At 46.7% G+C, this 12,834-nt stretch overlaps 3 protein-coding genes across 3 annotated transcripts; all 3 read right to left on the bottom strand.

Moving 5' to 3' along the window:
* Window positions 1-27: 27 nt before the first annotated feature.
* LOC136524606 (uncharacterized) lies at window positions 28-672 on the bottom strand. Its single transcript, XM_066517909.1, has one exon. The coding sequence runs from the start codon at window positions 670-672 to the stop codon at window positions 28-30; it is 645 nt and encodes a 214-aa protein (XP_066374006.1).
* Window positions 673-3,196: 2,524 nt separating this feature from the next.
* Window positions 3,197-4,078, bottom strand: LOC136524605 (uncharacterized). Its single transcript, XM_066517908.1, has 2 exons — window positions 4,051-4,078; window positions 3,197-3,921 (listed from the first exon to the last, which is right to left on the bottom strand). Exons 1-2 carry the CDS (start codon window positions 4,076-4,078, stop codon window positions 3,197-3,199), a joined length of 753 nt encoding a protein of 250 aa, XP_066374005.1.
* Window positions 4,079-5,953: 1,875 nt separating this feature from the next.
* LOC136520982 (anaphase-promoting complex subunit 2-like) lies at window positions 5,954-12,594 on the bottom strand. Its single transcript, XM_066514697.1, is given in 17 exon segments — window positions 5,954-6,313; window positions 6,418-6,486; window positions 6,579-6,770; window positions 7,128-7,169; window positions 7,171-7,210; window positions 7,280-7,368; window positions 7,462-7,581; window positions 8,146-8,228; window positions 8,313-8,427; window positions 8,542-8,743; window positions 8,849-9,265; window positions 9,790-10,031; window positions 10,133-10,204; window positions 10,284-10,555; window positions 11,223-11,454; window positions 11,737-11,826; window positions 12,239-12,594. Coding segments are annotated over 17 exon segments (2,583 nt in total). The 5' UTR covers window positions 12,422-12,594; the 3' UTR covers window positions 5,954-6,190.
* Between the last annotated feature and the right edge of the window lie 240 nt (window positions 12,595-12,834).

Here is a 12,834-nt window from a genome sequence, read left to right as displayed (position 1 = left end):
TGATGGTCTGGTCCGTGGACGACGTCTTCACAAAAACCTGCATGGGACAGTCAAGGTGTAGGGTGTGGATTGTCTCTGGACGTTGTAATTGGCGAGCGTCTGTCTCTGTCCATCTCCATCCACATCCACAAGCCGCTGTCCTTCAAAGAGCAGCCTCTGTTGGTCCTGAATCTTTGCCTTGAAATCACCAATCTGCTGCATGGCATCATCACGCGGACTACAGAGGTCATCAAGGTGCAGGGTCGAATGATGCTGAACCTTGTAAAAGTCAAGCTTGCGCTTATTATCAAGCCTGCTGCCGTCAAAGATGAGCCTCTGCTGGTCCCGTATCTTTGCCTTGACATCACCGACTGTATCAGATGGCTCTACCTCAACAGTGATGGTCTCGCTGCCATTGAGCGTCTTCACGAAGACCTGCATGCCGAAGTCGAGGTGCAGGGTGGTGTCGTTCTGGATCTGATGATAGGATCCAAACGTCCGATCATCCTCGAGCTTGTTGCCGGACAAGAACAGGCTCTGGTGGCCGCTGATCTTTCTCCTGACGTCGGTGACCGTGTCTGACGATGGCTCCACCTGGAGGGCGAGGGTCTTGCTCGTGCATGTCTGGACGTAGATATAGATGCTGTCGTCGTCACTACTGCAGCATCCGCCACCGCAAGAGACAAGACGCATGAGAAGGTACAAGGTGGACTCCTCCACTAGGGCTGTGTTTAGTTCGTGAAATTTGGGAATTTAGTTACTGTAGCACTTTCGTTTTTATTTGGTAATTAGTGTTCAATCATGGACTAATTAGGCTTAAAACGTTCGTCTCGTGATTTTCAACCAAACTGTGTAATTAGTTTTTTTTTTGTCTACATTTAATGTTCCATGCACGTATCGCAAAATTCGATATAATAACCACTATAGCACTTTTTAGGAAACTTTTTAGAAACTAAACAAGCACTACGTTGTAAGGGCTTGCCCAACGAGCCGACCTGGCGTGCTGCCCCAAGCTCCACCTCAGCTCTGCGTATCCATGTCAGCTGTGCTAATGGCCTCGCAGAGCTGCAGAGACTCCTGCAGAAGCAACGTTTTGGTCTCGTCTGACAAAAAACTGAAGACAACACCGAGGCAAGCGTTGAAGCGCAAGAGTGATTCCTCGGTGACGTACGTACCCTGCAGCAGATGCTAAAGCAGAGAGTATGTGGTCCAATGCAACAGAATATATTAATATATAATTGAAGTTTGAGGCTGCTCTTTTAATGTTGGCGTCGGAAGATTAACTGCCTCGCGATGCTGCTCCGTCGATGTGGCGTTTGGGGGCACTACAGAACGTTCGCCTCCGTCGGCCCTGCCCTAATCGGAAAGCTTGTGCCCATCTCCGAGAATCCTGACGGCGGAGTATAAGGTAGCGTTTGGTTGGGAGTCAAGGTGGAGTGGGACGATCCTGTCTCTGATTTATAGGACGGGATTGTTCTATTTTCTGTTTGGTTGACGAGGGACGGGATCGACCTATTTTGTATTTGGTTCAGAGACATAAAAAGTAGGATGAGCTACCGACGAGTGGGATCCATTTGTAAGTTTTTTTTCCTTCTCTTCTCCTTATCTCTTCCTCTATCTCCTTATCTCTTCCTCCCGACGCCTGCTCCATAGGTTGGTCGCGCGTTGCCCCTCGTTTCTTTCCCGACAAACACGGCCGTGGCCCGCCTGGGGACTCCTCCGCCGGCGAGGCCAGCTGGCCGCCCACCCCGTGCCTCTTCTGTCCTCCGCCCCGAGCTCGGCCGCCAACCGCCATGGGCCTCCTCTGCCCCGAGCTCGGCAGCGAGCCACTGAGCGCTTCCTCAGCCGGCGAGCTCAGCCACACGGCACAAGGCCAGATCCCGCCCGCGCGCTCGCAGGGTTGGCCATGCGGTGGCGCCGAACCTCGCTCTTCCTCCCCCTGCTCCGCCGGGCCTATGCGCGCCGTCGCCTCTTCCTCGCCCGCACGGCATGGCTGGCGGCAGAGATGAACCGCGCGGCATGGCCAGCGTCGGAGCTCACCCACATGCGCCACCTCTCGCTGCCCGCGCTCGTCTTCCCCGTCGTGGCTCATCCCAGCGAGGACGACTCTGTCCGTCCAAAAAACAGGGACGGGAGTCACAACATCAACTGAGAATATTCCCAGATAGGATGAAGGTAGGACGGCCTCACCTCTCAACTAAACAGCTTCAAAGTAGGATCATCCCACTCCTATCCCACCCCATCCCACTGACCAAACACTACCTAAAAGGTTCTGGTGCTGAGGAGGAATGCCCTCCAACTCCTCAAGCTTTGCCTTGACGCTGGCAACCGTGTCAGAAGAGGACTCCACTCTGACGGACACTGTTTTGCCGTCGAGATTCTTCACCAAGATCAGCATCTAAACACACCAAGCACACGTACGTACAATGATCATTAATTTTAATTAGTATCATGCATATATTCAGTTATACCAAAACCAAACGGGAAGTGGTAGATGTAGACAATGCAATCATCATATATATCAGCAAGCTCGATCTCAACAATATGCAACCTAGTTAAGAACTAGGTAAGATATACTAGTTATCGATCATATCGAACATGCAAATTAACGTAAGAACTGGACGAATATTTGATAACTGGAGATTTATCAGGCCAGGAGATCTCGAATATTGTTGTGTTCGCATGTGCATCGACGTCGACGATCGATCAGGTTCGGTGTGTCGAATTAAAAAGCAGAAGAAAAGGGTGTACGTACTACAACTCTACGTACGGTACTTAGGACGCAGGGACTCGATCCGCGGCCTGAGCTTAGGGCATACGGGGCTAGGGAGAGCAAAGGCCAAGGTTAAAAGGATCACCTCGTCGTCGTCGTCAGTGGCGGCGCATGGCGTCTTGTCCTGGGGAGCTAGGTCGTCAATTCACAGCTAGCTAACCACGGAGAAAGTCTTCATCGTCTCCTACAACTAAAAAACGCATGTTCTTACTATTATACCAAAACAAAGATGGACAAAGATAGCCTCACTTGAAAGACACATGCTCGCAAAGTATACGATAAGAGTCTAGTCTAGATCTAGAAGAGGCAAAATATATTAAGTACATAGTAGAGCATCAACATCAAAAGACGCCAAATTTTTGTAGCTAAGCATGAAGGTGCAGGGTACACCCCATATGGACATTACACTCAACAAGTGTCTTCCCATCGTCAAGCTCGTTGTTATCAAAGGTGACAGTGAGACTCTGGTGGCCACTGGCCACCACCGATCTTTTCCTTGACATATTCAATGGTGTTAGACGGCTCCACCTCTAGAGTGATCGTCTGGTCCGTGGACGACGTCTTCACAAAAACCTGCATGGGACAGTCAAGGTGTAGGGTGTGGATCGATTGTCTCTGGACGTTGTAATTGGCGAGCGTCTGTCTCTGTCCATCTCCATCCACATCCACATCCACAAGCCGCTGTCCTTCAAAGAGCAGCCTCTGTTGGTCCTGAATCTTTGCCTTGAAATCGCCAATCTGCTGCATGGCATCATCACGCGGACTACAGAGGTCATCAAGGTGCAGGGTTGAATGATGCTGAACCTTGTAAAAGTCAAGCTTGCGCTTATTATCAAGCCTGCTGCCGTCAAAGATGAGCCTCTGCTGGTCCCGTATCTTTGCCTTGACATCACCGACTGTATCAGATGGCTCTACCTCAACAGTGACGGTCTCGCTGCCATTGAGCGTCTTCACGAAGACCTGCATGCCGAAGTCGAGGTGCAGGGTGGTGTCGTTCTGGATCTGATGATAGGATCCAAACGTCCGATCAAACTCGAGCTTGTTGCCGGACAAGAACAGGCTCTGGTGGCCGCTGATCTTTCTCCTGACGTCGGTGACCGTGTCTGACGATGGCTCCACCTGGAGGGCGAGGTGTCTGGACGTAGATATAGATGCTGTCGTCGTCACTACTGCAGCATCCGCCACCGCAAGAGACAAGACGCATGAGAAGGTACAAGGTGGACTCCTCCACTTCGTTGGTCGGTGGGGCCGCGGAGGCCTCTCTCAGAGTCTCAGGTCGTTGGTGGTGGGCTCGGTACCCTGCCCGCTGCGAGGTGGCTGCCTCATGGGTGCTGGGCCCGGAAGCTATGGACGTGGCGTGATTCGGGTGGGCTCACGCCGCGGGATCCCGGACGTCCCATCGGGGCGTGACACTGCCCCAACTGTCAACGCCGAAAGCTGTGAGACAGACTTTTCAGACCGGTGCCAGACGCTCGCTGCACAGGACTTCGTCGCTCCAGCGGACAAAGATGGGTTCGGGGCCCTTCCACCCCGTGTGGACCCGATGGAGTTGGAGGTGGGGTTGGGGACCCCGTACCAGACGAACCGGCGCTGGATCGACCTGCGCTCCCCTGATCTGCTGCCGCACCGATCGGCCCAAGGGAGCGGCCCACAAGAATTGAAAAACTGCATCGATGCTAGCCCAGGACTGAGAGGGGAAGGGGTCCTTCGGAGGCCCATTCCGGAATGTGGGCCGGTGTTCCGCTGTCCGGCGAACGGGACGGAACGAGCGGACCCGATGTTTCGGGAGCTCATGCAGCTGGAGCTCATGGAACCTGAGCGCGCCGGTCCGGGGTCGACGTTGGGTTCGCCGGTCGCCGCAACAGCGTCCGCAGCACTGGGAACGTCCAACGTCACCGCGCGGGCGGACGAGACGCTTCGAACGTCCGCTGCGGCGCGGCAGGCCGAGATTGTGGCTCGTGTATGCATCCCCCTGGACTCGCCTATCATTAAGGCGGGGCCAAAGCTACGCAAGTCGAGGACGCCGGCAACTGGTTATCGATCATATCGAACATGCAAATTAACGTAAGAACTGGACGAATATTTGATAACTGGAGATTTATCAGGCCAGGAGATCTCGAATATTGTTGTGTTCGCATGTGCATCGACGTCGACGATCGATCAGGTTCGGTGTGTCGAATTAAAAAGCAGAAGAAAAGGGTGTACGTACTACAACTCTACGTACGGTACTTAGGACGCAGGGACTCGATCCGCGGCCTGAGCTTAGGGCATACGGGGCTAGGGAGAGCAAAGGCCAAGGTTAAAAGGATCACCTCGTCGTCGTCGTCAGTGGCGGCGGATGGCGTCGTGTCCTGGGGAGGAGCTAGGTCGTCGTCGATCACAGCTAGCCAACCACGGAGAAAGTCTTCATATCATACTCAAAATATAACCAACTATAAAAATATATACGGCTCGGCCCAACTCAAAATCAATCTATCTAGCAAGGCCCACGCCACTTCTGCGGCGCTTTCGTGGGCCGGACCGATCGATCACGTGCCAGGCTCCGCTAAAATGCCTGATACAGCTAGGTGTGATCAGTCCCGATCTCGGTCTCCGCGCTGGGGCGGGAGGCGTGGAGGGAAATTTCAAATTTGTCGTTGCCAAGGCGGCCGCCGAGGCTACAGTACGCGGCCACCGACGGGCTCGCCATTGTCGCCGCAAGAGCAGCGGCCGAGGGGAACGGACGCTAATGACAACCGGAGGGGCAGCAAGGTGATACTGATACGTGAGGGCATTTGCAACCTGCGCTCTGTTCGCTGATACTTCTTAGCCCGACTTATCAACTATGATATAGTGTTTTTCTCTCATAACAAAACAGCATCAGCCAGCTTATCAGTCGCAAAAACCCTCAGCCGAACAACTCACACCGAGAGGGTGCCCGAGTTCCGGCGATCACCGCCAAAGGAGGGAACAGCAGTGGAGTAGAAATCAAGGAGGAGACGATTCTGAAAGGCTATGCCTGGTCTAACAGATTGGGCAGCGGTACGTATGTACCTCGGTGGCTGCCGCCTGCTCGATCGGTGCAGTCTTGGGCAAACGTCTTGCTCTGAACCCCGACGGTGGCGCCATGGGCATCCTGCGGTGGGCTCCATCCCTGGGGGAGCAGGTCGCTGGGGTTGCTTGCCCTGATTATTCTCAACAAGCTTTGGAAATCTAACAAAGGTGCTCAGAGAGTGAAAATACACAATAGTGCGGCATCAAGGACGCTGACACTTACTCCACTTCTTTAGTTCCTAGGATATATACTGACAGTGAGACATTTCGAGGAACACGATAACATAGCGCTGATAATGAAGTATGTTGTGTCTGATTACCCGACATCTCTTGTCTAAACAACTCATTAGCATGTAGTAGTACAACCCTAGTCTAGCAACTCACTATCCTAGTATAGAATGACTGCTACCTCTTTAGCAAGTACTGCCCATCCCTCGTTTCTAGCTTTTCATCCGCTACTAGACCAGAAAGGAAACTTTGCAGCTGCTGCAGTGACTTGTCATATGATGGCTCGGCAATACAGAACATCTGAAAAATGAGAAAAATTAGAAATAGATCAAAATGTGAAGTAGATAAAAAAAAAAGGGACAATATATCAGATAAAGGGACCGCTGACCATGTTTTGGTCTTACCTTTAAAGTGTTATGTATCCTGTCCAGCGACATACTCCCAAAATTGGTTAGCATTCCGATGATGAATTTCTGCGGAGCATACACCATCCCAGTGGTTGAAAAGTGACCACAGACAAAATGTAAATATATATTATTCAGTATTTCTTCCTTTCGAGCCATACCTCGTAAACTGTCATTTCTTTCTTAAGTTGTTCCTCTACTGAAGCCACAGAGCTTTCACCTTCCTCCTCAGTCATTTGATACTCTGCCAAGCGTTCATTCACAGTACTGTTTTTGTTGACATCAGGCATGCTATCAACAACAGTAAAGGTGCGATCATCGGCATCTGGTCCTGCCGATTCAGTCAGGACCCCCTATATCATATTACAAAATTGTTCAATCTGCTTCTTAAACAGATCGCAGTTAAGAATTAAGCAAGTAAAAATGCTTGTCCAGACAATTATGCAGCCTAGGCCATGTATAAGATTGAGAATATCTTGTATTTTCCACAGATAACAAAATGCAACCCATATAGCTCGTGTAAAACTCTAGATCAGTGTGTTATCAACTATCTAGTCCATCAAACTTTTGCCCAAACAGCTAATATACAATAATATTGATTACACTCCAGTTTTGGTGGGGGTGATGTTACCATGATCTGCACAATGACAAGCATATTTCATATAACAAAATTGAAGTATCAATTATTCACTGATACATGTGTGCCAGACCTTGCTTGTCCAGAAGCTTATTCTTCTGTTAAGATAATCCAGTAGGTATGCCAATTTCTGTAGCAAGTGTCTTTGAAGTCCAACTGGAAAGTTCAATAGATTTAGTCAAAAGAGTACAAATGATACATACAATAATACAGTTCTTTAAATACCTAGATTTTTCTTGAAATTGCATTATGATTGCAGCATGCACAGGAGCTACAGTAAACTGCATGCTTCTTCCCTCAAATTGCAGTTCTAACTGCAAAAGCAAAGAGAGTGTTATAGCTTATACCCACTTCTCATACCATGATATGTTTTCATAGTACCCGTTAACTAAATCTGTTTTTTCAACCTTGACTGTTCCAAGATTTTTCTTCCATAATAGCTTTCGTGGAGTTTTTATCTGGTGAAACCGTTTTGCGTAATCAGATAGCAACTGATCAACTGAAGCAGGAACAACAAGGTCTTCTGTCTGCATTCATACCAGATACAAGAGGCTGGTGAATAAAAAGAACATACAAGAGATAGAAAATATTGACTGCTCAAATTACAGTATCTCCTAAAGATTTGATGTTCCGTCACGAAAACACTAGTGTTAAATAAACTAAGATATAAACAACAAATGTTGGTGTAGAATTTTTTGACAGTCAATTATCCAAACAACATTGAAATACTTTAGTTCTTTAACAGATGTGATGACATATTCAGTAATTAATGAAGCATGTCTGCTGATTCGACAAGATAGCATGCTAATTGATGCAGAACTGATCTTGCCAATTCGGAGTTTAGTACTTGATTGACTAATGAGTCAGAACATATCAATTTTACAACTGTCAATAGGTTCTGACTGATTAATCAATCAGTATCACCATATCATAATTAGTATAGCTTGAAGATATTGAGATTATTCTTCTTGGGTGTACAGACTTTCTATACCCACTTCTCATCTGTCTAAGCAGAGATAAAGGGTGAAATAGGTAAAATGCTACTGATTTAGCTCCAGAAGTACCACCATTAAAACATCCTTAGGGCATACCTGAATTGGTGGCCAAAAGTTAGACGATATTATAGTGGCATCCAGAACATCATGAGACACTTCTGCCTCCTCTTGCCCAGGAACTGCCAACAAAAAGGAAGTGTACAGATGCTGTTGCAGTATATTAAACTTTGTTTTGTAAGGGACTTGTGATATTTGAGCAGTACCAGTTTGGGATGTCTTCAGCAAAGATGTTTTAATGTTCGAGTTGGTTCTCTTCGAGTCAATCAAGTCATTAAGCATAATCTCACACTTCTGCATGCTGCTCTCACCAAAATGAATCTGCCAAAATAACAATATCACTGCTATAGTGAAGGAATGATGTGTCATGTGGCATAGGCAAATCTCTTGGAAACACAATTAAGAATAGGTCTATCATAAAATTAATAGTCTAACCTTCAGGAGTTCCAACGTGCGAATGTCTGAATCAATTTCGAAGTCAGATTTGTTGAGCAGCTTTTCTGCCAGCATTACACGGTATTCGTTGACTAGTTGGTCTTTTGAGCCAATTATACTAACCATTAGTCCAAGTATATCAACTTTCCTTCTGTTCCTGCTGCCTTTCAATGGGTCTGCTTCTACAGGATCGGGTTCCCAGCTGTAAAAGTTCAAATCACAGTAACGAACCACATTTAGAGGAGCGAACTTTCTTAGAACTCACAGAATAAGCGACCTTATGATCACTAGAATGAAGAAGATGTACCTTTCAGAATTTAGCCATGCTTGTTTCTCATCAATGTTTGCATGATCGTCGTAATCAGCATTTTCCTGGTTTTCAGCATCTCTGTTCAACTCTTCCAGAAGATTGTCACCTGCATTTCCTGTTCCACTTGCACTTCCTCCAGATCCATCAGTTAGCATTGTCACTATGCATTTGATAGTGTCTTTTCTACCCCTCAGATAATCCCTAATTGGTTCACCAACTGCCTCCAAGAACACCCCGGTGGGGTCAATTGTCCGCAATGCCTTGATAGTGGACACATATTGGTGCAATATATCATTTGTTGATGCACCAGCAGTAAGTAGACGATATCTAAGCGACGAGATAAATGAGTCAACAAGCTTAGAGTGTTGGCCCGTGTACTCTAAACACAGCTTTAGGTCTTCAATAGCGGGAGAACTACATCAAAAAAATGCCCAAAAATGGATATGGATTCGGTTACATAAGATAGTAACAATAGAATGAAATCAAAGTAGCATTCATATGGTAGGTCAGAAGTTTCATATAGATGTATTAACAAACTTGATCAAAGCCTAAAGATCAAATGACAAGAGTATTAAAAGTATATGTACAGTATGATAGATGAAATGAAATAGGATGTTTGTTTTAAGGAACCGAGGAGGAGCAAAGAACAAAACTCAGTAGCATATAATAAATGATGAGATGCATATACGAGCCACAATATCATATTAAGCAATTCCTCCAGTTAGGTGAGGATAGCATGCGAGAACATAGATGTTGTCCAGATGGACACCGTTAGGAAAAAGACGTTGCAAAAGTTATCTCATAAATCAAGTTGCCAAAGTCTATGTATGCTAAGCTTCACATAACATCAGTCAAGAAAACTATTCAAGCGTATACAATATTTGGATTGTCAAAGCCCCTATTGAATATCACAGCACCATACAGGGGAAATGACTGACCTCTCAGGGTAATCTACAATTATTTCAAAAAGTTTGCCAATTCGTAGGTCCTGCAAGGTTTCATAAGCAAAATATTCAAGGCGCATGTGCCATCTCACAAGGGCTTCAGAAGGAACACCAATCCCTGGGAAGGAAGAAGGACGTGAAGCTAATGGTGATTTGAGACCAGAAGATCCACTGTCATAGTCCACAGAGTCACCGAGATATGTTAAAAGAGCATGCAGAAACTGAAGAGGGACAGCCTGACAAAATCCGAATTTTATGTCAGAGAACATGGGTGGACAAAATCTATAATTGAAGGCCCAAATTTTGTACTTTGTAAAATGGTGAGATGAGATGGTACCTGAATCCACTTCTTCACACACCCAAGGACAGGAACTCTATAATCATCACCAGCTAGTTCATAAATCTTAGACTGCAGAGTGAGAATGAGAGATAATACAAGGTCAGTTATAAGAACTTCCATAGGATATGCCAAAATAAGTGACGCAGACCTTTAAAAGCCATATTATTGCAGAGGAATAAGCATCTTCAGTCATTGATGTAAAACCAATACATCTAAGATCACGAACAACTTTTCCAATGTTCTTTACCAAGAAGCTACTTTCTGAAACTTCTGAACCATCAATGTCCATTCCAGAATGCCAATCAGAAGTATTACTTCTTTGAAAAGGTTCATGATCCACAAGTTGATCACTCTCATAAGATCCAGCCATAATAGTATTAAGTTCTTCCAGCATCTTCTTGAAATAGATATTCAATATCTCTGAAAAGTGACAGAGAAGAATGAACACTATTTCATTTTACAAAGTGCAACATTTTAATGTGGTTGCAGAACACTGGTTGAATATACTAATTCTGCCTTTTAATTTAGAATTAACTATTACAATGAAGAATGCATCTGGTAAAATATAGTCGAAATCAGTTTGTCAGTGATTATGCCTTGCAAGGATATCAATGTGCACAAGCATTTACTCACTAAAGTACTGCAGTACAGTGATAGTTTCTAGTGAAGGAGGTGACAAATGCTATAAAATCCCTATATCAACCCAAGGAATTATGTGAGCTAACCCTAAGCATAGGCGAAAGGAGAAGGTCCAATTTAGTACACATAACCTAACTTGCCCTAGTCAGCAGCTTGACAAGGTGTTGCCATCACAGGACCAAACCATGGGAACAACTGGTACCTGGACAACAAAGAGGAAACAGGGTGCTGTTTGTGCTCAGCTATGTATCATTTTTCATGTGTGTAGAGCATTATTCAAAGAAACAGTGAACAACATGTGTGTATCAATTTTTTTTCTTGTGTGTAGAGTATTATTCAAAGGAACAGTAAACTACATGGTCACTATAAGCTGGTGCAAACAACTGTGACCAATACAGCATTAAGAAAAGGCCTTCTCTACCCACAAAACAGAAGAAATGATACTAACCAGGAAAGCTCAAGGGCAGTGTTGTCAGAAGTACTGATGATACCATTAACTGATACCTAGCCATTAAGCTGGAAATACAGTCCACTGCTTTGAATTGTTTTTGCGGCGCCCTATCCTCATATGATTGAAAAGCTCGGACAAGAACAAGAACACATTTTTCCTGGTAACCCTTTTCCAAGCATATGTCCTCCAGTGCTTTACTTAAGATTTCCTCAGGCCAATTTTCCTTAACCTAATGCATGAATTGAGAGGTTTTGTTATTTTTTTTAAAAAAAAGAGAGAGAATAACCAGGTAAAAACAGGCGTTAAGAGTCCACGCCATCAAACTATAATCAAATGAAAGCAGGTCATTTTATTTGTTTATGATTTATGATATATGTAGGGTGCCACATACTTGTAGGAGAAAGATAATCTAAATAGGAAACAGGTAAGACACTGTTTCTTTATAAAATTCAAATCTCCATTCCAAATAAAGGTATGATCAGATACGGAAATTAGGTTTCCCATAACTTACACAGAACTTAATTCTCTCGACGGTCGAGGCACTGCAATAAGGATGAAAGTGCTGCCAGAACTTCTTGACTGCATTATTTCGAAATGTTTCCTGCACCAACAAGGACAGGTTGACAACATAAATTGAATAAAACAGAAAACTTTTGAAAACATTAGGAACATTTTAGAGTTGAAAGTTAAGAACTTGAAAAGAAAGCTGAAGGCCGCATTTGTAAATCCTACACTCCAGCTCTGAGATTTGACTTGGGCATGTTTTCCATAAACACCCGAGTTCAGGACAGGATCCCGATTCCATCCTCGCATATGCCCCCCAGCCATTTGGTGCAGGCATTCTCACAAACACCTAGTATGCAGCAGGCGCGAACCTTCACACCCTCCAGCTATCACCGCCCAAACCTCCACCGGAATACGGTAATAGCAACCCAGCCCATCAGTAGTTATGTGTGCGCGCTCACGCATTAGAGAGGAAGAAGGGAACGGGGAGGAGAGGGTACGGTATGGACCTCGAGGGAGTGGAGGAAGTAGTCACGGACGAGCGTGGCGAGGCCGCGTGTGCAGAGGTCGGCAACGACGGGAGCTAGGCGTGGGCCGAGGGTGAGATCACCGTCGCCGGCCAGAAGCTCGTTGGAGAGAGAGCAGAATTGGGCCCACGAATCGAGAGCGCCGTCGGCGTCCTCCCATTCCATGGCCTGACTGGCACCGCTAAGCGAGCGGCAAATGCACGGCCAGAGGCGGACCGACCGATAGGGCGAGGTAGGGCAGCCCTACCTCCCCTCCGTCGGTACCAACTACCCCGGGCCCGGAAGTGCGAGTGTCGCTGCCGCCGCCTGACTGCTAGACGGGGATGACGGAGGTTGAAGACGAAGCGGAGAGGCGGGAGCAGTAGTGTTGTAGGCTTCTGGAGTTCTTGGGCTGGCCGGACTGGTCCATCTCCACGTCTGCATGGGCCATCGTCTGCACCACCACTAGCGCTCACCAGTGGCCCGGTCTCCTCAGACATTCGTCAAGGCAAGGCTCGGCCCATTGAGGTTCCTCCAGGCCCTAGCGCCCCGCCAGCCAGGCCCAGGCAACCGAAAACACCCTAACTCCTTCCTGCTGG

This window comes from Miscanthus floridulus, chromosome 18 (assembly GCF_019320115.1).
Source record: "Miscanthus floridulus cultivar M001 chromosome 18, ASM1932011v1, whole genome shotgun sequence".
NCBI lineage: Eukaryota > Viridiplantae > Streptophyta > Magnoliopsida > Poales > Poaceae > Miscanthus > Miscanthus floridulus.
This window is presented reverse-complemented; position numbering and strand designations above follow the sequence as displayed.

Excerpts from the sequence above, each read along its gene's own strand:
- LOC136524605 (XM_066517908.1), bottom strand. The coding sequence starts at position 4,078 with ATGAGGCAGCCACCTCGCAGCGGGCAGG. Across the intron at positions 3,922-4,050 it reads GCCACCTCGCAGCGGGCAGG|TAGTGACGACGACAGCATCT; the intron begins GTACCGAGCCCA and ends CGGATGCTGCAG.
- LOC136524606 (XM_066517909.1), bottom strand. The coding sequence starts at position 672 with ATGCGTCTTGTCTCTTGCGGTGGCGGATGCTGCAGTAGTGACGACGAC.